At 41.1% G+C, this 21,750-nt stretch overlaps 1 protein-coding gene across 3 annotated transcripts in view; it reads left to right on the top strand.

The window, feature by feature from the left end:
• The window catches only part of MYZAP (myocardial zonula adherens protein), a 103,315-nt gene that overhangs the window by 63,221 nt on the left and 18,344 nt on the right, over positions 1-21,750 (top strand). For 2 of the 3 annotated variants that reach the window (XM_073652978.1, XM_073652980.1), the window contains exons 3-11: positions 2,917-3,000; positions 10,233-10,394; positions 10,756-10,848; positions 12,074-12,187; positions 13,086-13,238; positions 16,457-16,582; positions 19,991-20,119; positions 20,240-20,334; positions 21,616-21,721. In XM_073652978.1, coding sequence (XP_073509079.1) covers positions 2,917-3,000; positions 10,233-10,394; positions 10,756-10,848; positions 12,074-12,187; positions 13,086-13,238; positions 16,457-16,582; positions 19,991-20,119; positions 20,240-20,334; positions 21,616-21,721 — 1,062 coding nt within the window. The remainder of the gene's footprint in view (positions 1-2,916; positions 3,001-10,232; positions 10,395-10,755; positions 10,849-12,073; positions 12,188-13,085; positions 13,239-16,456; positions 16,583-19,990; positions 20,120-20,239; positions 20,335-21,615; positions 21,722-21,750) is intronic. The other variant, XM_073652979.1, reaches the window with a different exon arrangement.

Genomic DNA, 21,750 nt, shown 5'->3' with positions numbered 1-21,750 from the left:
TTATTCTGTGTGCCATTGTAGAGCTGAATATTCCAATTTTGTTTGAAAAACTTTTTTTTGCATCCTTGACTGACATGAATAATAAAATAAAATTTCTGGAAAAAAAAAATACACAATTCTTAATACCAAGTAAAAGATATACTTGTTTGGAAAAATGCATCTTAGGAAAGATGTCTCAGTGGCTATCTAGTATAAGTGATTAACTGGCTATGGGATTAATCATTATGTAATTGATGTGCAAATTTGCTTTAGGAATTGAAGATAATAGAGGCATTTAAGATAATGTCGGCACAATGGGGTGAGCATGTGATCTGTGGCAGTATACAATGACCAGCAGATGTATTGTACTATCACTTGCAGTAAATGCAGAACACTATGACATTTGATATGGTCAATGTTAGAGATACAATGTAAGGTAGTAAAGGTTGATTGTCTGAGTAATCTAACCACACACATACTTAACATCCGAGGAAAAGTAGCATTAAAAATTAAATTTTCAGATTATTTAAGAGTACAGGAAAACAATGGTTAAAGCTAATAAATAATAATGGTAATAAATAATGGGCCAGGCCGGCGTCAGGGTTGTGCCACTGGTCAGAACTGAGCGCTCTCCTAGGCTGCTAACAGCGGTAGCTATGCCTCTGCAGCTTGGGAGAAGTGCAAGAATACTGAAGCGATCCTGCCAGCTATAAAACACAGAGCCTGCTTGCGCCGTGCTCTCTTTGCCAAGGTTACCGACCACTCTTGAGACTGCTGGGTGGATGGTAACCTAGGTAATGTGCTGTAAACTATAGAATTAAAAATTACCCTATTCTTAAGAAAGGAGAGGATTTTTCATAATATAATAATAATAATAATAGTTTTTATTTTTATAGCGCCAACATATTCCGCAGCACTTTACAAATTTTAGGGGGGACATATACAGACAATACAGAATAAGCATATCTCATATCGAAAGGAGTGAGGGCCCTGCTCGCAAGCTTACAGTCTATGAAGGAGTACATTGCAAAGTTGCTAGTTTTTACAAACACTTTGCAATTTTACCCTTTTATTTTATGAACTTGAGACAACTCCTTTAAGTATTGCGTAGCCTGGTGTAATGTAAACACTTGTATATAACCTCTGTCATATATTGTAGTAGATTGACAGTGTTTTCCCAGGCATGTAACCATGCTTCTATAAAACTAAAAGCCACCATATTATCTTTTTACACATCTGTTTAGTAAATGCTACATGGCACTCCCTAATATTTCACATCAATGTGTTGTTCTTTTCAAATGGCATAAAGCCTATCCTTTTATTATTAATAACTATGGAGACACGAGGTCTCCCGTGGGCATAATACTACTCTGACAACACAGGGTGATGGTAAAACAGTGTGGCTATATTTTATTGAACCACCAAACAAAAAATAAAGATATAGAACAGTCCCAGAAAATACCCCAGGTAGTGCAAAATTATAGGTAAGCTGCAACTTCGGAACTTCCAGGGCTAACTACCTCAACCAGTGGCACCCCGCTTTGGGCGGACACTCACAGAGAGGAGGTAGCGGCAAGCTTAGAAAGCTGACAGTCCATTGAGCTACAGGGCCTGGAGACCCGAGGGTCCCACCCTGGCCTCTCTGAACAACTCCATGGGTTCCAGGTGACCAGATGGTCCCAACCTGGCAACCCCAAACAACATAACCATGGGGCCAGGTGACCTCATTGTCCCAACCTGGTTTCCCCAAATGTATCCATGGGTTCTCTGATGGTCAATGGAGCAGATCTGTATCCTTCCAGCCAGGGCCGTGTACCCTTAGGCTGGAATCCTGTAAAATCCAAATCTGTGTCTTTCTGGTTCGAGACATGCTACCAAGCTGCTGCTTTGGAGAGTCTCTCTGATTCTCCTTGCAGCAGGATAGAAAACCCTTTTTATATTTACATATGTGGCTAAGGTCATCATTCACAGGTCAGGGGGAAAGGTTCCGGGCTCAGGTCTTATTGTTTGAGCATTTAATCAATTTACATAGTTGGTATCCCCCTGCTATGTAAATCAACAACTAGCTGGCTTAGTACAATATGTAATTAGCTTATTAACAAACACTTACGGTTCCCCAACACTAAGTTGCTGCTCTCCTTGACCAGCCAAAGAATCACACAGAATTCTAAAGTCAACACAAACACAATAGTGTATTTCTCTAGGCATAACAAATCTAGATGTCTGGCTAATTAAGATTAGAAGCTGTGTCGTCACAATAACGCTTTTTAATTCTCTTTTCAGCTTTATTTTATGTCAACTCGGAAAGGTTTTTAGCTGCATTTTCAGTCAGTTCTATGAATTTACATCATTTCCCTCAATAATATTGTACATTTTATAGATCCTTTAGAAAGTTTAGACCTCATGTGGTTATTGTTAGGCTCAAGCTATGGGGTAAATTGAATAATATGCAGTATATTCCTGTTCATATCATTTTTCTATGTTCAATGCTCAGTTATACAAATTGTCTATGTATATCTAAATCAAATGTATGAAATTTGCATTTTACATTATTGCCTCTTCGAAATACAAGGTTCCATTAATTCAATGCAAATATGATTACAAAAATGATATACAGTTGCCAAAAACCTTATTATCGAAATATGTTATGCCAAGTTCACAAAAGTAATACCAGTGCCAGATCTCTTGTATGCAGGACACCTGCAGCATCTAATGATGTCCATCAGTTTTCCGTTATGGTGTCTGGCACTTTCCTGGAAGAAATAGAACTTGAACTACATTTTTATTCTTCCCTATTAGTTCAGCTACAAATGACATGTGGCAAATGTTGTCAGTGTCTAATTTTTTGTACATTTAAGTAAATCTGTTTTGAGGAACAACTTATGATTTCGGATAATTAAGTTCTGCCATTAAAAACAAATTCCTTTCTCCGTTAAGGTGGACTCCAGACATACACCTGAGAGGAGAAGAAAACGAAATGGCTTCATTTCTGAGAAAAGCACATCAGAGCCGCAAACTTTAGTAAGGACTTTTAATTTCTATACTGCTCTCTTTCAGTAAAACTAGGACACATGTACAGTTCATGGTCAAAGAGGCCTAAAGAGTAACAAAGTAGCTAAACTTTACTTCAGTACATGTGAAGATAAGAAAGAAAAGTGTTTTTATTATCTTACAGGAAGGATATTTTATAGTTACTTCTTCTTTCCTGATCATACACACTCAAAAACTTTTCAAATCTGTCTTCATATAATTTGTTCCCTTGTTGAAGACAGATATCTGCTTCATATAGAAGTCTGTAAAGGTGGGAGAAAAAAAGAGTACTAAAAAAGAAGCAGCTGTAGAGTTTAGTGATTAGAGCCTGCAGAGGGTAACGCAGCTGAACAATAACATCCAAACATTCTCTATAAAAGCTCAATTTTTGTGCTTTAAAGACAATCTTTCACTAAATTTTTCATGTTGAACCGAACACAGAATGTATTAGTGGTTGTAGAGTGGAATAAAAAGTTTTTGTTTTTTTTAACCTTTACCTCTCCGTTCCAGAGATATTAGCCATCAAAGTATTTAGTTCCTACTGAGTTAATTTTCATTAAGTCCAAGTGGGTGCTATCAGTTTTCACCGGGGGCGTGTACTTCTTTCTCCTATATGAATCTGACCAACCGTAAGCAGGTAGCAACAGTCAAAGGAAAGAAGAAAACCCCACACAGTAGCTTAGAGTTTCTCAGTGTGTGAGATTTATAAAGTCAGACAGCCCTGAAATCCTGGTCTATCCAGCATGGGTCAGTGTGGGGAAGGGGCTGCACAGCAGAGTTCAGTTGTGTCATATTATAAATCCTTCCATCAGCTCTCCTTCTCTCGTGGCACTGTCAGCTCTACTGTACTGCCACTACTCCACACTGCCTGTCTGGAGATGTCTCAGTTATCACACGTATGTGTCTGCTGTACTCAGGAGAACTTGTAATTGCCCTGCAGTGAGATCAGGGCTGCCGTTACATCTCACACAGGAGTAACCTGCCTGTTTTACACTACTACTGTGTGAGACATGATGACAGCTCTGATCTCACTGCAGAGCAATGACAAATTACCTGAGCACTACGAAATGTAAAGAGATGTGGCTGGTAAACAATGAAGAGGTAGTGTGTGCTGGTCAGCAGCGGCCCCTTCAGTCGGCTGCTCGGTGGGGGTGCTGGGAGTTAGACCCCCACTGATCTGATATTGATGATCTATCCTAAGCAAATACAGCAAGAAGAGATCTGTAATAAGCTGAATATATTCTCAATAAACTGGAAAGATGGCTACGTTTTTATTATACAAGAATTAGCTTAATATGCATAAAAACTAATCAAACATTCATTAAACAGCTACCTACAGGTATCTGCATGGCCCCATTTTTAACAGATTAAGAGAGGCTACAGTTACAGAAAAAGAAAATATCAGGTAAATATCAGGTTAATCTGCAGGTTAATAGTGTTCTGACACCATGTGGTCACCACAATGAGAGTCCCGCTGCCGGGAGGAAATTAACTTTAGTCTCCCCAGCAGCCTCGGTCTTTCAGTCATAGGGGTGGTGCCGGCATAGTTTCAGTCACTGCTCTGTGCATAGAGAACGTTGGCTGTAAACACTGACTGACAGCCAGTTTATCATTAGGGCTGAGTGTCAGTCTGTGTGGGGGGAATGGTTATAGCCACCACTCTCTATGCCCAGAGCGGTGACTGGAATAAAGTTAATTTCCACCCAGCAGCGGGGCTCTCACCCGGCAGTGGTTTCAGGACCTTATTAACCTGCAGATTAACTCCATATCTGCAGGTTAATAGTGTTTTTTTACATGAGAGTTTCCTCTTAAGCAGTCAGGGTTTCATTTTAACTTTCAGTATAAGGTATCAAAGGTGCCATCTGTCAATAGAAAATAAATTACAAAAATTAAATGTTAATGATTTACTTAGTGCTTGGGTGTTTACATTTACTTAATTAGGAATTCCAGCTCTATGAATGCTTTAAAGAAACCGGAGGTTATATATGCGTTATACATACTCCCGGCCAGTGGGCGCGAACGTACACTTGTGTTGAGCAGCCCTGACTAGTGATGTGGCCATTTAGTGGACGCGGCCTCGCTCCATACAAGCGTATGGAGAGCGAGGCCGCGCCCACTGGCCGTGAGTATCTATAATGCATACATACCCTCCGGTTTCTGAACCGGGAACGGCAAATACCCGCAGCGCACAGTGCGCGTGTGCTGTGGGGATTTGTAAGTCTGCAGTCACACACAGTGACTGCATTCTTATAGATTTGGAACAGACAACCCCTTTAATAATAGCTGCAGGGATGGAATTGGGGCTCATTAGTTTTGGGGTTGGGGGAGGCACTGTTATGATTAAGGTCAATCACAGGAGTTTTACATCAAGACTTGGTTGATGATCTTTAGTCTTTTGAAATTCCCCCTAGATCGACTTTAGAATTATGTGAAAAAGTATTATGAAAGCAAATATTTATCCATGTACAGGTTCCATGGGTGAAGTATCAAACCATGTCTCTGTATTCTTAACTGGAGATCTATGATTGATAAAAAGGTTTAGCTGGTTCCTAACCGGTGACAAAAATGTATGTCGCAACGGGGTCCCAGTTCCCTGTGCGAAATACATTTTTGTCCTGCTGCTCCCATCAGTGCTGTAAATGCGCCTGCATAATCAGCGATAGGAGTTGGGCTGAATTACTTAGCGCTGTTCCTACCTCCTACTTGCTGATCCCAGTAGTTTAATGCTGTATATGCTGTAGCATATAGCGATCATGGATGCGAATGAGTTGCTATGGCAGCCAGTGGCCTAACAATGCCTCCCCCCATGACTGACATCTTACTACTCCTATAAGACCCTAAATCACATCAGTATTTGGTGTGACTACAATTTGCCTTCAAAACAACATCAACTCTTCTAGGTACACTTGCAAATAGTTTTTGAAGCAACTTGGCAGGTAGGTTGCTCCAAACATCCTGGAGAGCTAACCACAGCCCTTTTGTAGATGTAAAATTCTGTCCCTTCGTGTAATCCCACTCAGACTCAATGATGTTGAGATCAGGGCTCTGTGGGGGCCATATCATCACTTCCAGGACTCCTTTTTTTACTTTACACTGAAGATAGTTCTTAATTCAATTGACTGTATGTTTGTTGTTGTTGCCCTGCTGCAGAATGAATTTGGAGTTAATAAGACACCTCCCTGATGGTATTGCATGATGTCTTTCTCAGCACTAAAGACACTAAAAATGGTTAATGTTGAGGACTGTAGATATAATGCAGTGGTCAGCCAAGAAAACTTAGTACAGCAGATGAAAGATACATTGTGCTTTGAAATCAGAAGATATCCAGCTCAGAACTGGCAGCGACCAGTGGAAACCTGCTACCTCCTTATAGTGATTGTAAAAGCCTGGCCAGAAGTGGTTTTCATGAAACAATTATGGCCAAAAAACATATCTTCAACAATGAAACAAGGCCAAGTGACTCAAGCATGCATGAAAACATAGGAACTGGGGTGCATAAAAAATGGCAGTAGGAGCTCTTGTCTGATGAGTCAAAATGTGAATTATTTGGCTGTAGCAGACATGTTTGTCAAAGATCTGGAGAGTGATACAATGAAAAATGTTTGCAGGCAACGTTGAAGCATGGTGGAGGTTCCTTGCAAGTTTGGGGATGTATTTCAGCAAATGGAGTTGCAGATTTTGTCAGGATTGATGCCGCCCTAAGACTATGTTCCCACACATTGTGTTTTGCTGCGTATTTTGCAGCAGATTTTTATGCAAATTTTCAACTGGGTCTAAAGTACCAGCAAAGTCTATGTGAAACCAGAATTCTCTGTTCACACATGTTGCTTTTTGTTTGCTGCGTATTTTCTGCCTTGCTTACGTATTTGGAAAATAGAGCATGTCACTTCTTTCAGAGTTTCTGCAGCAGAAAACGCACCTTCGTTTTTGCTGCGTATTTGCTGTGTTTTTTCACCCAAAGGAAGTAATGGGGGGGGTCAAAAAAATGCAACAAAAATGCAACAAAAAACGCAACAAAGGCTGTGTGCCCACGTAGCGTTTTTCAAGCGTTTATGCTGCGGAATTTCCGCAGCGGAAACGCTTGTAAAACGCTAGGTAATCCGCACCCCATGGTCCCCAAGGGGATTCCGCATGTTCTATGCACATGCTGCGGATTTTTCCGCAGCGTTTATGCTGCGTACAAAAATCCGCAGCATGTCATTTAATTTTGCGGAAGTGCAGCGGAACTCCCGCCATTGACTTGCATTGAGACGCACAGAAACCGCGACTGTACATTTTTACAAGCGGCTTCTATGCGTCTCTATGTGCGGATGGTACCCAGTTCTGGAGGAGAGGAGACTCTCATCCAGACCTGGGTACCATTGTACCTGTAAAAAAAGAATAAAATAACAAATAAAGTTTATACTCACCTGTCCGGCGTCTTCTCTCTGAATGCCAGCAGCGCTGAAGGACCTTCGGTGACGTCACAGTCATGTGACCGCAGGCCCTTCACCGCTCTGTCTCACGATATGCCGGCAGCCGGGAACCAGACAGGAACGAGCGGTGCTGCACACACCGGGGCCTCGGGGGTGAGTATAGCTTTATTTGTTTTAATTTTTACGGTTCACACTGTATATAATCCATGCTGTTTGCATGGATTTATACAGTGTGACCTAGTTGTCAAGCACTTTCCAAGTGATGCTATCGCCTGGAAAGTGCTTGTCAATCTGCATGCGGAAACGCATGTGAACCCGCATGTGGATCCGCATGTATTCTGCAGGAAAAACGCATGCACAATCTGCATGCGTTTTTTTCTGCCAGGGAGATGCAGAAATGCTGCAGAAATTTTCTGCTTCATTTCTGCATCGTGGGCACATAGCCAAAATCTGAGTTTTTTATGCAGCTGTTTTTCTGCCAGAGAAAAGTTAGCAGCAGAAAAAAAAAACAATGTGTGTGAACATAGCCTTAATGCTGCAAAATGCAGGCAGATAATTATCCGTCATGCAATACCATCAGGGAGGCATCTGATGTGCTCCAAATTTATTCTGAAGCAGGGCAATGACCCCAAACATACCACCAATGTTAGAACCATTTCCAGTGTAAACAAAAAGGAGTCTTAGAAGTGATAATATGGCCCCAAAATAGAGACTGTCTGGATTACATGAAAGACGGAAGGATTTTCGCAAGATCTGTGGTTAGTTTTCCAAGATGATTAGAACAACCTCCCTGCTGAGTTCCTTCAAAAACTGTGTGCAAGTGTACCTAGAAGAATTAATGCTGTTTTGAAGGCAAAGGGTCGTCACAGCAAATAGTTAATGTTTCTTTTGTTCACTCAATTGCATATTGTTAATGGGTAAAAAAACTATTAACACTTCTATTTATGAAAGAATGCTTACTTTGCAGCAATTTTTTCCACACGCCTTATACCCCGTTTGAAAAGTAGATTTTAATCAATATTTCGCTGAATGCAAGAACAGCTTCCAAAATTTTGACAAGACTCAGTTTCATGGAAACATTTTTTAATCCAGAACATGAAAGTAAGGTTGATAACATAACTTTCATGACAAAATCTTACCATAGTTGATGCAAAAATGAATATACCCCACATTAAAAACAACTACATGTAGTATTTTGTATGACCTCCATGATTTTTAAAAACAGCTCTTCTAGGCATGGAATTAACAAGTTGACGACATATTGCAATATCTATTTTTTTCCATTCTTCCAGAATGACCTCTTTTAGATCCTGGATGCTGGATGGAGAGTGATGCTCAACTGGTCTCTTCAGAAGTTTACATAGGTGTTTAACTGGGTACAGATCAGAAGACTGGGCCATTGAATCATTTTCACCCTGTTCTTCTTCAGAAATGCAACACATTAATATTTTGGATCATTGTCATATCAAATAAGTGCATATCTATCAAGGGCACTATGAGAAATAATCGCACTTACCTTCGATCAATTAAGTTATTAATGGTTGCCTGAGGAATGATCTGCCACTGAAAGCACTTGGGTACGCAAATCTTCAAAATCTGCTGGCAGATCCATTTGTGATTGCCCAGATTTGTTTGATGAGAGACAAGTCCAAAGATGCTGCAGGCTATAGTTTAGACCACGCTAGGTGCTCACAGTAGCATAAGAAACATGCGACCTTGTGTTGTTGTGTTAAAAAATTGCCTCCTGTGATACATTGAAGAAATGGCCGTACCACAGGCTCCACGATAGATCTATTTTATACTGCAGATAAAATTGTAAGTCACATACCGAGCCTAAGGCATCAAACAGTGTCTATGCAAACCATCAGAAGATGTTTGCATGACACTGCATTATGAGCCAGATGTCCAGTTACAGGTGTTCCATTGACCTCATGCCATTATTTTTAAAGGCTATCATGGTGCACAACAAGACGGGAATGGAGGCTTGAATGGAGATCTATCCTCTTCAGCAATAAATCCCGCTACTGTCTTGTAGGAAATGATAGCCAGAGATTGGTGTGGAGACTACGTGGGCTATGCCCAACAAGGACAACATCTGTATGGAGTTTGTAAGATCTCCCCATGTTTGTCTGGGTTTCCTCCAGGTATTCCGGATTCCTCCCATACTCCAAAGACATACTGGTAGGGAAGTTAGATTGTGAGCCCCAATGGTGACAGTGATGAAGAGGCCTTTATGAGGGAACAGAAGCCGAATTCCCCTAGTCTTCATTCCAAGTACATTAACAACTCAATGTTAAAATGATTTGATTGTGCAACCACTGGTATGGCCATTCCTCTAAAGTGTCCCAGGAGCTGTTTTTCAACATAACAACATCAGACCTCATGTTGCTTATGTTACTGTAGGCAGCCTGCATGACCTGAACGTGCCACCTTACTCTGTCGCATCTCCGGGCTTGTCTTCGATCGACATCAATGGTCATCAATTGTAAATGGAGCTGCCAGCTGCGGATTCTGTGTTTTTTTATCTATTCCTCCCCAGAAAGATTTAGTAAAAGCTAGTGAATAATTTATAAGTATCGCAAAAATGTGCAGTTGAAAAGTACAAGAAAAAGAAGAAAAAAGGGCCAAAAAGAAAATAAAAATGGACAAAAATAATCACAACTGAAGATGCGACACTGCTGTGCATAACTGTGAATGACTACAGAGAAATTGTATCAAATTTACATGTGAATTTTTCTGAATTTTTACTTATACAATTACCATATATATAATTTTTGCTTCTTTTATTTCTTATGATTGTCTTCACAGCACCTCTATTCTGTACCCAAAGGCAATCCACCACCAGGAGCACCTTCTCATGGAGTGGTTTATGGGGTCGTACAAAGGACTGAAAATAATCATCAAAATGAGGTTGTTGTTTATGAATGGTCCTCCCATCAACTGAAAGAAGAAATGAATTACATTAAAGATGTGAGTAGAGCATAGTTGTCTATGTCAGGAACTCATATTCTGTAAGGATAAACATATGAAGTTTTTATGGAACAGGTAGGTACAGTAGCCGTTGTCCAAATTAAGACAAAAAGAGTATTAAAGGAAATTTGTGAAAATATTAGAGATTTTCACATTTCTATAGAAAACAACTGTTTCATAACAACGGGAGAGCTACAGATTGGAGATTGATTTAATGCAACAAAAATCAATTTGTGAATTAGGGAATGGGTAAGTGATACTAAGAAGTCATAATTCTTGAGATTAACTGGATTGTATTCCAATTCTTCAAGCATTTTTCTTTTCGTGACCTAATGCATATATAATTCTTTTTGCACTGTAGGTAAGAGTGACCTTGGAAAAGATAAGAGAGAGAATGTTTGGAGAATATGATGATATGAAAGAGAAAATTAAACGTCTTACTCAAGAAATGAAGGTAACTTCTAAAATGTCACATTGTACTAGAAGCATAATACTTGCTGTCACTACATGTTGAAAACTAACCAGCAATATGAATTTTTCAATCACTAAATGATGCAATGACTCGTTTATCTATATAATACCTTTGTGTTGTGATTATTGGGCTACTCTACTACTGAATCCAAGTAAGAACCCAAGTGTTCCTTCTTTTTGTACATTCAAGATTTAAAATCAAATTTAGTAATTCTAAGAGTTTTATTTTTGTAGAGCAACCAACAAATCATCAGTGGTATTAAAAAGGTTATAGGTATCTGATGTGGTTTTTGGCAGCTCGGACAGGTAAAACACATTATAACCATTTGTTTCATGTATATAAGTCATGCACAATAAAGTACACATGGCTTAGGAAAGGTAATTGGCCTCAGGCACTGCGGAGTGTGAGAATTAGCTGTTAGACAAAGTACTAATTATTATGAATAGAATTAAACAAATTAAAACTATTTTTGTTACATGTAAACAGACCTGCATGTTAAAGAGAATCTGCCAGTATATAAAGTTGTAATAAAATGATACCTGGATATCTGCAATCCGATGTCTTATTCCATAGAAATCCATGTTTTTCTTATATGTAAATGAGCTGTTCAGGACTTTGGGCCAGAAACAGATCTGCATGAGAATCTGCCTCCAGAGCTTGTTTTACATGAAAGTAGGAGTTACCAGTGTGATGTGTAACAGTTCCTAGTGTGATGTGTAATGGCAGCTCTCTGCTTTCCTGATCTCACTGCAGAGCTGTGTGTGATTATACCTGACACATCTGCAGGTTCCTCTCAGCTTCAGCTTCCATCTCACAGGCAGACAGTGTTACAATACAGCAGAGCTGTGAGAGCTGCAGCAAATGTGTTTGTAAGGAGAAAACGTTCAGTTCTACTGTTCTGTGTTAGTCACATGTCTCAGACTTGTAATTCCTCCTTTCATTTAAAATAATCTCTGGAGTCAGATTCTCATACAGATCAGTGTCCGGCCCATAGTTTTTAACAGCTTATTTATATAAAAAAAAACGTGGATTTCTCTGGAATAAGACATCGGATCGCCGATATCAAAGTATAATTTTATTTAGCTTCTTATATACACGGTTTAGGAGGGTTGACCCTACTGACAGATTCCCTATAACCAAAAGACTATCTTCACATTTACAAATATCTGTACAAAATTTCTATTCATAGAGTTTTTCCTTGTTTTAGGTCTCATCAGCTCAACAAGAACTTTTGGAAAATCACACACAGGCACAAGCTTCTGCCATTGACAATCTAGGAGACATTAATAGTTCGCTAAATAGTTCATCAATAGAATTACAGGTATTTTAAATTATAACTGGACAAAGAATTATTTAACTGTCGTAACGAGATTTTTTCATCCACAGTGTGTCAATTTACTGTATGTTGCCAAAAAATGAGGTTTTATTCTTTCCACAATGAGTCAAAATCTGTGATAATTTCAAAACTATGAGCCCAATTTGTGTTGTTTTTTTCTTTTGCTGTGAATTACCTTTTAATAAAGGTGAAGTTCTGTCCCATCATAAAACCTTGTTTAAAGGGGTTGTCCAGTCAAAAGTGATAAGTCTGCGGTCACTCTGTGTGACTGCAAACTTATGAATCCCCCCCAGTACAGGCATTGTGCGCTGCAGGGATTCGCCGGTGTGAGACCCGGAACCGGAGTGTATGTATGAGTTATACATACCCCCGTCCAGTGGGCGTGGCCTCGCTCTCCATACACTTGTATTGAGCGAGGCCGTTCCTTCTAGTCGGATGCGCCCACTGGCCGTCCACGTCACTAGACGGGGCGTGGCCTTGCTCCATACAAGTGAATGGAGAGAGGTGGCGCTGAATGGCCGGGAGTATGTATAACATATACATAGCCTCCAGTCCCGGGTCTTATACCGGTGAATTCCCACAGCGCACATTGCCTGCGCTGGGGGGATTCATAAGTCTGCCGTCACACAGAGGCTACATGGATTTTGAGTATTAACATTATAGGAGACATGCTGGTGAACTACAGCTCACTTGATAGTGAATACGTTCATTCAATGCTTGCCTTCCTGTACTGGTAGTATTATAACACTAACGTGTCATTAACATTGTTATTAGGTATACCACATCAAAAAAGGTGGGGAACCAGTGCGTGAGCTTAATTGGTGATCACTCCCATGAATGACGCTTTCAGTACAATTATCCCATGTATTCATCTTTGTTTCAGAAAACACTAGTAGATATGACCCTGGAAAACTGCAACATTAAAGACGAAGTGAAGAATCTGAAACATTCCTATAATGAATCTGTAGATAACCTGAAAGAAAAACAGCGTTTGTTGGAAGCAGCACAAGCTGAAAACCAGTTGTTAAAGGTTAAGGTAAATACATTCCCTAACCACAGTCATACTGTGCATAGCTGCTACATTCGATTTACGGTTTAGGAGTGCTAAACATAACAGGCTGAAACTCCTGCTCTATTTTACAGTTACTTTGCTGACTGCTTAATCATTTATATGCGGGTTTTATGCAGATAACATTATATATGCAAGTAATTTATTGGCTCGGGAGAGAACAGTCCATGAGATGAGGCCAGCTACTGCTGGGACCACCACTGATCATGAGAATGGGGGTCTGCAATATCCTGTATGAACTGAGCTACAGATGAACATGCTCACCTCCACTCAAGTCTGTAGGACTGCCAGAGATGGCTGAGCTCTGTATTCTGCCATCATCGGGACTGCTATAGACAATGGCATGGTGGCATGTATGCCGGACAGCCTGACCATTCACATAGGGCACGTCAGAGCCTTGTTCTAGGGATCCATCATGGGGGTCACAGAACATAGAACAGGAAACCTGTGGATAGTTAATAATTTGTTATTCTGGTACAACTCCTTTAAATAGGACCTGTCAGTTCTGAGAAAAATGCAAGAAGTTACAGTAGATGAAATGATAAGACCTTTCTCAACTACATGTTATTAGCAAATCAGTTGATTTCACTATTACAGTAAAGCAGGTTTTTATTTCATTTTAGCACAGAGAGCTCAAAATCTGGCGTCATTTTCTTCTATGGGAGGTAACAAATGTAAGAGGGGAACTGATTCAATAAAGCATCTAAATGGGGCCTTGTGTTAGGATCTGCAGGATTTAGGGTGAACTCAAGAATTCATTATTATTAAGTCACTAGTTCATTCAATTCAATAGAAGAAACAATTTACCTTTTCTTTCTATAAATTCACATAAATGTATTCACAAACATGGTGAATCGTTTCACTAATGCATTCCAATTAGAGGGAATCAGTGACACGCAAGTCAGATGGAAAAAATGTCTTCCTTTCAATCAGGAGCCTGAACTTCAATTCATACTTAGCCCCTTCAAGACCAATGACGTATATTTACATAATCGACTGTCTCCCTGCCTTTGATGCGGGCTCCGGCGCTGAGTCTGCATCTTTCCCCACACTTGATGGCTGATTTAATCAGCCATCAAGTCTCTCCAAAAGCTGTTGGTGGATCCAAGATCCACCCGCTGCTGTTACCAGTTAAATGTCGCTGTTAATCACTGACAACAGCAGTTAACACGCACCAGCCGGAAGAGCTTCACAAACCCCACACATTGACGCCACTGTAACATGATCACGGGGCGCCAGTGGGTTGTCATGACAGCCGGGGGGTCTGCAGAAGACCCCGGTGCCTGTTATCATGATGCTCCTGTGAACGCTGGCTCCTGGCTGGTGTTCATAGGAGATCATGATTTTTGCTATACAAATACTATTAAATAAAGAGTTAAAATAAAAAAAAGTTTAAAAAAATATTAAATTAAAACAACACAAAAGTTCAAATCACCCCCATTTTGCCCCATTAAAAATAAAACAGTAAAAATATAAAAAATACACATTAGGTATTGCTGTGTTCAGAAATGTCCAATCTATCAAAATATAAAATAAATTAATCCGGCGTAAAGAGAAAAAATCAAAATGCCAGAATTTTTGGTCGCCTCAACACTGCAAAAAGAGGCAATCAAAACATCGTATCTACACCAAAATGGTAAATGAATAAATCGCCCCGGGGTGAAGGGGTTAATATTGTTATACATCAAACAAGTAATAAGATGTCCTTATTAGTGATGAGCGAGCATGCTCGTTGCTCGAGATTTACGAGCATGCTCGGGTGTTTTCCGAGTATCTTCAGCGTACTCGGGTGTTATGTTTTAGTCACTGCGTGCTCATGATATGCGACTGTTTGACAGCTTTAATACATGTGAGGAATGCCTGTTTGCGACTGACAGCTTTAATACATGTGAAAAGGGTTAACAGAACATACTTGCTCATCACTAGTCCCTATGTATTCTCTATACCAGCTAAAGGAAGAGTTTTGGAAGGGTTAACCTGCATAGCTGTTTCCAACTTAGCTAAAAGGAGGACATAGCTGCTTGTAAAGGGTTCTGGTATATACAATATTTTTTGGAATTTGATATACACAAAACAAGTAAAGTAATAGCAAGCTGGGGTCCATTTTGCTGGATTCTTTTGAGGACTGGTTAAAGAATAGTGATGCGTCACTCCCTATTTAATCGTTTGAGGCCTTGCACAGGTTAGTATAATCTTTTATTATTTTTGTAAGCTCTAACCTCCCCTCTGTTTAGAATGCGTTGGAGTCTGTAGAGACACCAGAACATAATAAACATCATTTTTAGGAATTTTGGCGCTTTTAATTCAGAGCAAATTTAAACTGTTGGCCGATTTGCTTGAATCTGGTTGAAAAGAATTTCAGAAGATTTGCTCATCTCTAACAAGGATCCATTTTACAGTAGAATATACATTTAGCATGAGATAAGAGACTGTCCTGTGTTTCCATGCTGCACTCTCCCCTCCTTTCATTTTCTTGGTTTATATTTGGTCCTCTTTTACTTTGTAAGGTTTCCCAGGAGTTGATAGGTGCTTTTTTAAGGGAATCTGTCACCAGGTTTTTGCTACTTACGGTAATCTCAGAGCAGTGTGATGCAGGGGCAGAGACCCCAATTCCAGTGATGTGTCACCTATTGGGCTAGAGGACTAGTAAACCTGCTGCCAGGTAGTCCAACCACTCACCTACACCGATTGGCAGCTTTCTGTGAACTCAATGCCCAATCAAAAAGTTGCCAATCGGTGGTATGGGCGGGGTTAAACAGAGCTCAGCATTTAGAGAACTGCTAGAACTGCAGCAGTAAAGTAAGTGATACATCGGTGGAATCAGGGTCTTTACCTCTACATTATGCTGCTGTCAGATGAAGTAGAAATACCCAGTGACAGATTCCCTTTAAAATTCAGCTGGTCTTATCAGTACCTTAGTCTCCTTCCACTACTTCCCTTTCCCATTCTGAGTTACTCTTTCTGTGATATGGCAAAGTACTATTCCACTTTTAGCCTACTCACAGTGAGAACATTCCAATATAAACAAGAGAAAATATTAGAATTGGCATTCATTTGTAAAAAGACAATGGAATGTTCCAGATATCAGATCAATGTTTCTCGTCCTTATCTTGAATATTTACTTAGTTGAATCATGTATAATGTTTTTTAACCTTATCTTTCGTTTTATTTTTTTTTTAAAACAGGTAGAGTCTTCTCAAGAAGCTAATGCCAATGTCATGAGAGATATGACACGAAAGTTATACAGTCAGTATGAGCAGAAACTACATGAGGAGGAGATAAAATATGCCACAGACAGAGAAGCCATGGTTGTATGTATTCCTGTAATCAACTGCATGTAGTAATTCTTTTCTACATTTTTTTAAATGTTATTTTGTTGTATGAGTTTTCTGTCTGGTTATATTTGGTCCATAACTTGGTTTTCTCCAGTTTATAGATTAAAAAATGTATAGGGATGTATAACAAATCATAGTTTGAATTGATATGTAAATGGATATGGTAGATCTGAACAGGGGTGGACACAGACTGTAGTGGGCCCCTGTGCAAGAAATTTTTGCCCCCCCCCTTGCCCTTCATAGGGCAACAAAGTTATGTAAACATAACCCCCCCATGTGCATCTCTCACCCCCCCCATGTGCAGCTCTCATCCCCTCCCATGTGCATCTCTCACCCCCCCCATGTGCAGCTCTCATCCCCTCCCATGTGCAGCTCTCATCCCCTCCCATGTGCAGCTCTCATCCCCTCCCATGTGCAGCTCTCATCCCCTCCCATGTGCATCTCTCACCCCCCCATGTGCAGCTCTCATCCCCTCCCATGTGCAGCTCTCATCCCCTCCCATGTGCAGCTCTCATCCCCCCATGTGCAGCTCTCATCCCCCCCTGTGCATCTCACATTCCCCCGTGCATCTCATCCCCCCCCATGCATCTCATGCCCCCCGTGCATCTCTCATCTCCCCATGTGCATCTCACCCCCCCATGCATCTCTGATTCCCCCCACTCCTAGTTAATTAATTGTATTTAAAAAAAATAAAACTTGTTATACTTACCCCCATGCAATCCCTGCAGAATCCTGGCGCTCGTCCACGTCGCTGCCACCAGGTTCTCCTGACTTCCGGCCATGTGACGGCGCCGTCACATGACCGGAAGTCAGGGGAATCATGAAGGCGCTGCCGCAGCAGCGCTGCACTGCCGCAGCACCGCTGCACTGCTACACAGAGGAAAGCAGCGCTGAGATGCTTAGCATGGAGCCGGGGGCCCAGGGCCGGCTCCAGGTTTTTGTGGGCCCCGGGCAAAAGAGTCTCAGTGGGCCCCTTTAAAATACAAAGAGATAGAGCAAAGCCCAATAGGGTTACACCTATAGACATAGGGAATAATAGTAAAAAGGTGGTTCTCACCTGGTTAGGTTGTGTGAGGACACAACTACCATAACATATAAAAGGCAGCTGCAGCGGATCTCCAATAGGTGTCCCACAGGACCAGAATAAATCCAAAGGCGGTGAAGGTAGAGATATACGTCCGCGCCGCTGAAAAATCCTCAAATCAGGAACATATAATAAAATCCTTGTTTATTGGTAAATGCCTACGCGTTTCTGGGTGTTCCACACCCCTTCATCAGGGCACCAACAGATTTTTCAGCGGCGCGGACGTATATCTCTACCTTCACCGCCTTTGGATTTATTCTGGGCCCCTTTAACACATACCACGATTCATGATGCACAGATACCGAAGAGAAATATATATATAGCACAATGCAAAGATTTCACTTCTTACATTACATGAGTGATATCTATTTTAAATTCCACAATAGCTCAGAAACCAACGAATCGCTCCACACAGTATACTGGCCCCCATAAAATGCTCCATACAGGAGACTGGCCCCCATAAAATGCTCCATATAGAATACACCCCCCCCCATAAAATGCTCCATACAGGATACTGGTCCCCATATAACGCTCCATACAGGATAGTGGCCCCCATATAACGCTCCATACAGAATACTGGCTCCCATATAACGCTCCATACCGGATACTGGCCCCCATATAATGCTCCATACAGAATACTAGCCCCCATATAACGCTCCATACAGGATACTGGCTCCCATATAATGCTCCATACAGAATACTGGCCCCCATAAAATGCTCCATACAGAATACTGGCCCCCATATAACGCTCCATACGGAATACTGGCCCCCATATAACACTCCATACAGGATACTGGCCCCCATATAACACTCCATACTCAATACTGGCCCCCATATAACGCTCCATACAGGACACTGGCCCCCATATAATGCTCCATACAGAATACTGGCCCCATATAATGCTCCATGCAGGATACTGGTCCCCATATAACGCTCCATGCAGGATACTGGCCCCCATATAACGCTCCATACAGAATACTGGCCCCCATATAATGCTCCATGCAGGCTGTTCCCCACACATAATGCCCCACGCAGGCTGTTCCCCCCACATAATGCCCCATGCAGGCTGTCCCTCCCCCATATAGGATGTCACCCCCCCTTATAATGCCCCATGCAGGATGACACACACACCCCCTTCCTTATAATGCCTCATGCAGGATGTCACACACCCCCACCCTTATAATGCTCCATGCAGGATGTTACACCCCCCCTCCCTTATAATGCCCCATGCAGGATGTCACACACCCCCCCTCCCTTATAATGCCCCATGCAGGATGTCACACACCCCCACCTCACCCCCCTCCCTTATACTGCCACAGGCCACCATACAATAAAAAAAAAATCAAATACTCACCTCACGTCTCACCTGCTGCCGCTGCTCCGGACTCCAGCGTCGCCGGCCACATCCCGCTCTGCGCTGTGACTGCTCAGGAGAGAGCGCGGTGTAAAGACGTCACTGAGCCCTCTGACCTGAGACGTCACAGTGCAGCAGCCGCGGAGGATGTAGGAGCTGCTGCGGAGGCACGGGGAGAGGTAAATATTGCCGGGTGCCGGGGCCCTGAGCAAGCGGGGGGGGGAGCGGGCGCTGACACCGTTCTCCTCCGCTCACGGGTCCCATAGCGTGCGCGGTGCCCGACGGTGAGAGGGGCCCATCCGGCCAGGCCCCATACTGGAGTCAGGACAGTCATGCTCTGATGGCGGCCCTGCTGGAGGCTGGAGGGGCCCCCTCTCCCTCGGGGCCCCCGTTCAATGAACGGGCTGCATGGGCAGTAGGTCCGCCCCAGGATCTGAAGCCTCTGTCACTCCAGCTCTATTCCCCACCCAGCGTTAACTCCTCTTGCTTGTAAATCCAGGAGTAATGTGTCTAAATCTGTGCTGCTGATGGAGATCTCAGGACATCAAAAGATTTCTTCAAATACTTAGCTTTATTAGTACAGGTTTTAAAAGGCAAGTTTTTTGACCCAGTCCGGCCCTGATGTAGAGATGTATTTACATCCATATTATGGATCTGTAATACTGAGGAGTGGTTTTCTAGGCAGGAAATTGAATTATGTAAGGCAGCTTCTTTAAGGCAAAGTATGGATGCAATATTGGTGACATACAGATAATATAAGGGTATCTATATTTTGGGTACCCTCCATAACTTTATTGGGGTTTCCAACTGCAAACTTAATGAAATTATCACATGCTTCATTTTTAAAATGTAACTGGACAGTGCAAAGACATATTTTCAGGCTGATTATCCCCTGCACAGCTAGTTTGTCCACTAAAACATTATTTATATAGTATTTGTTTTTCAGAGCCAAGCAGAGCAGTATCTCAGGGCCATTGAAGATGCCAGTGAGAAAGTTAAAGTCGCAGAAGCAAAAATAGAAGAACGAGATGCGAAAATTGTAGAACTTGACCGACTAGTTCATAGAATGCATGAGGTACCCGCATTCCTAATTTTAACTCATTTTTCTGGTCTCATGGTCTGTTTGTTGTTGTGACATGTTCTGTTTTATATGGACTACGTGTCTTGAGGTGTATAAATAAAGTGTTCTTTGTAGGAACGAGAACAACTTCAGGTTCAGCTAACAAGGCATGAGGAACGAATTCAGAGACTTGATCAAAAGATGGAGATAACATCGACAGAACGAGCAAGGTAAAATTTAAACTAGCCCATGTTCAATCTCAATTTCTCCACCAAACAACCAACCATCCCTTATGACGTGCTCTGAAGGAACTAGTAAAACTCAAGCAGAACATAATAACATGATATAATAAAAAGATATTGTGTGAGCCAAGGATTTAATCTTCAACTTCAATGCTGTAAAATATCTTTGCAGATTTACTTACATAATAGTAATTTGCCAAATTAGCAAACAAATTAATCATTCCCCACAGAATATATGGTCTTTAAGTCATAATATGGAAACAGCAGTACAAAATATTATTACGATGATCTTTTTATCTCTTGGGTATAATACATCTAGGACAATTAAAGCCTCATTCATTCATCTGTGAATCCTGTACGCATTCTGTCTTTTTCACGGATAGGACGCTCATTAATAATTATTAATGATGCCCTTGTTTTTTTGTGAATCAAGAAGAGTATATCTAGTCTATGAATGGGAGCACTTCCCAGGACTCACATCCAAAGATGATATTTTATATTTTTTTATTTGATAAGTTAAAATAGAGGAGATACAACGCGTTTCGGATGCAGTATATATCCTTCCCTAGGTATCATAAAAACACAGTACAAATCCTACTAGTATAAAATTCAATTACACTTATACATAGTAGCAAACCTTTTATCCCAGCCTTAGAAACTTGATTTGGGGTGTGGACCAGGTTCAGGAACACACCCACTAATTGGTCCAGCCTTTGAAACCACATTCTTATCAACATGGATGCAAGAAAAAAACAACAAAAAAACCCCAAAAAAATCTAAAAAGAAAAAAAAGCAACGCTTAAACATTTGTTTTTTTTGTGGACAAAGAGGTCTGTAAACAAAAAAAAAGGAAGACATGTCATGGACCAAATTACCAATACAAGTCTGTGGGTTCCTGAAAAATCATGGACAACACCACATTGTCATCAGTGTGTAGTCAGTGATTAACATTGTTATGGATAGGAGAAGCTTTGTAGTTCATATATTTATTCATATTAGAAAAGCACTGATGAAACACTGATAACAAATGACACACTGACCAAACACTGTTGAAATTTGATCACAGATGAAAATCAGACTTTTTTTTGCGTACTAGAATAATCACTGACATCTCAGAGGCCTAAGTCAGAGGAACATCTCATCTTCAGTCTTCCTGATCACTGAACCCTAATCCCTTCTCTCACTGTAGAAACATTTGTTAGGAAACTTAGTTGTAAAACTATTTTGTTTTATCATTTTGCCCTGTATTTAATAATGTTTGTTCTACAGGACCCAAAATTTGGAGGAAGCTGCAACAAGTTTACGGGAGCGCATTAAACACCTAGATGACATGGTACACTGCCAACAGAAGAAAGTAAAACATATGATTGAAGAGGTGAGGATATCAGTATGGCTTAAAATGAT

The sequence above is a fragment of the Phyllobates terribilis genome, unplaced genomic scaffold (assembly GCF_046119375.1).
Source record: "Phyllobates terribilis strain yellow unplaced genomic scaffold, ASM4611937v1 Scaffold_11__3_contigs__length_659146591, whole genome shotgun sequence".
In the NCBI taxonomy this organism is placed as follows: domain Eukaryota; kingdom Metazoa; phylum Chordata; class Amphibia; order Anura; family Dendrobatidae; genus Phyllobates; species Phyllobates terribilis.
This window is presented reverse-complemented; position numbering and strand designations above follow the sequence as displayed.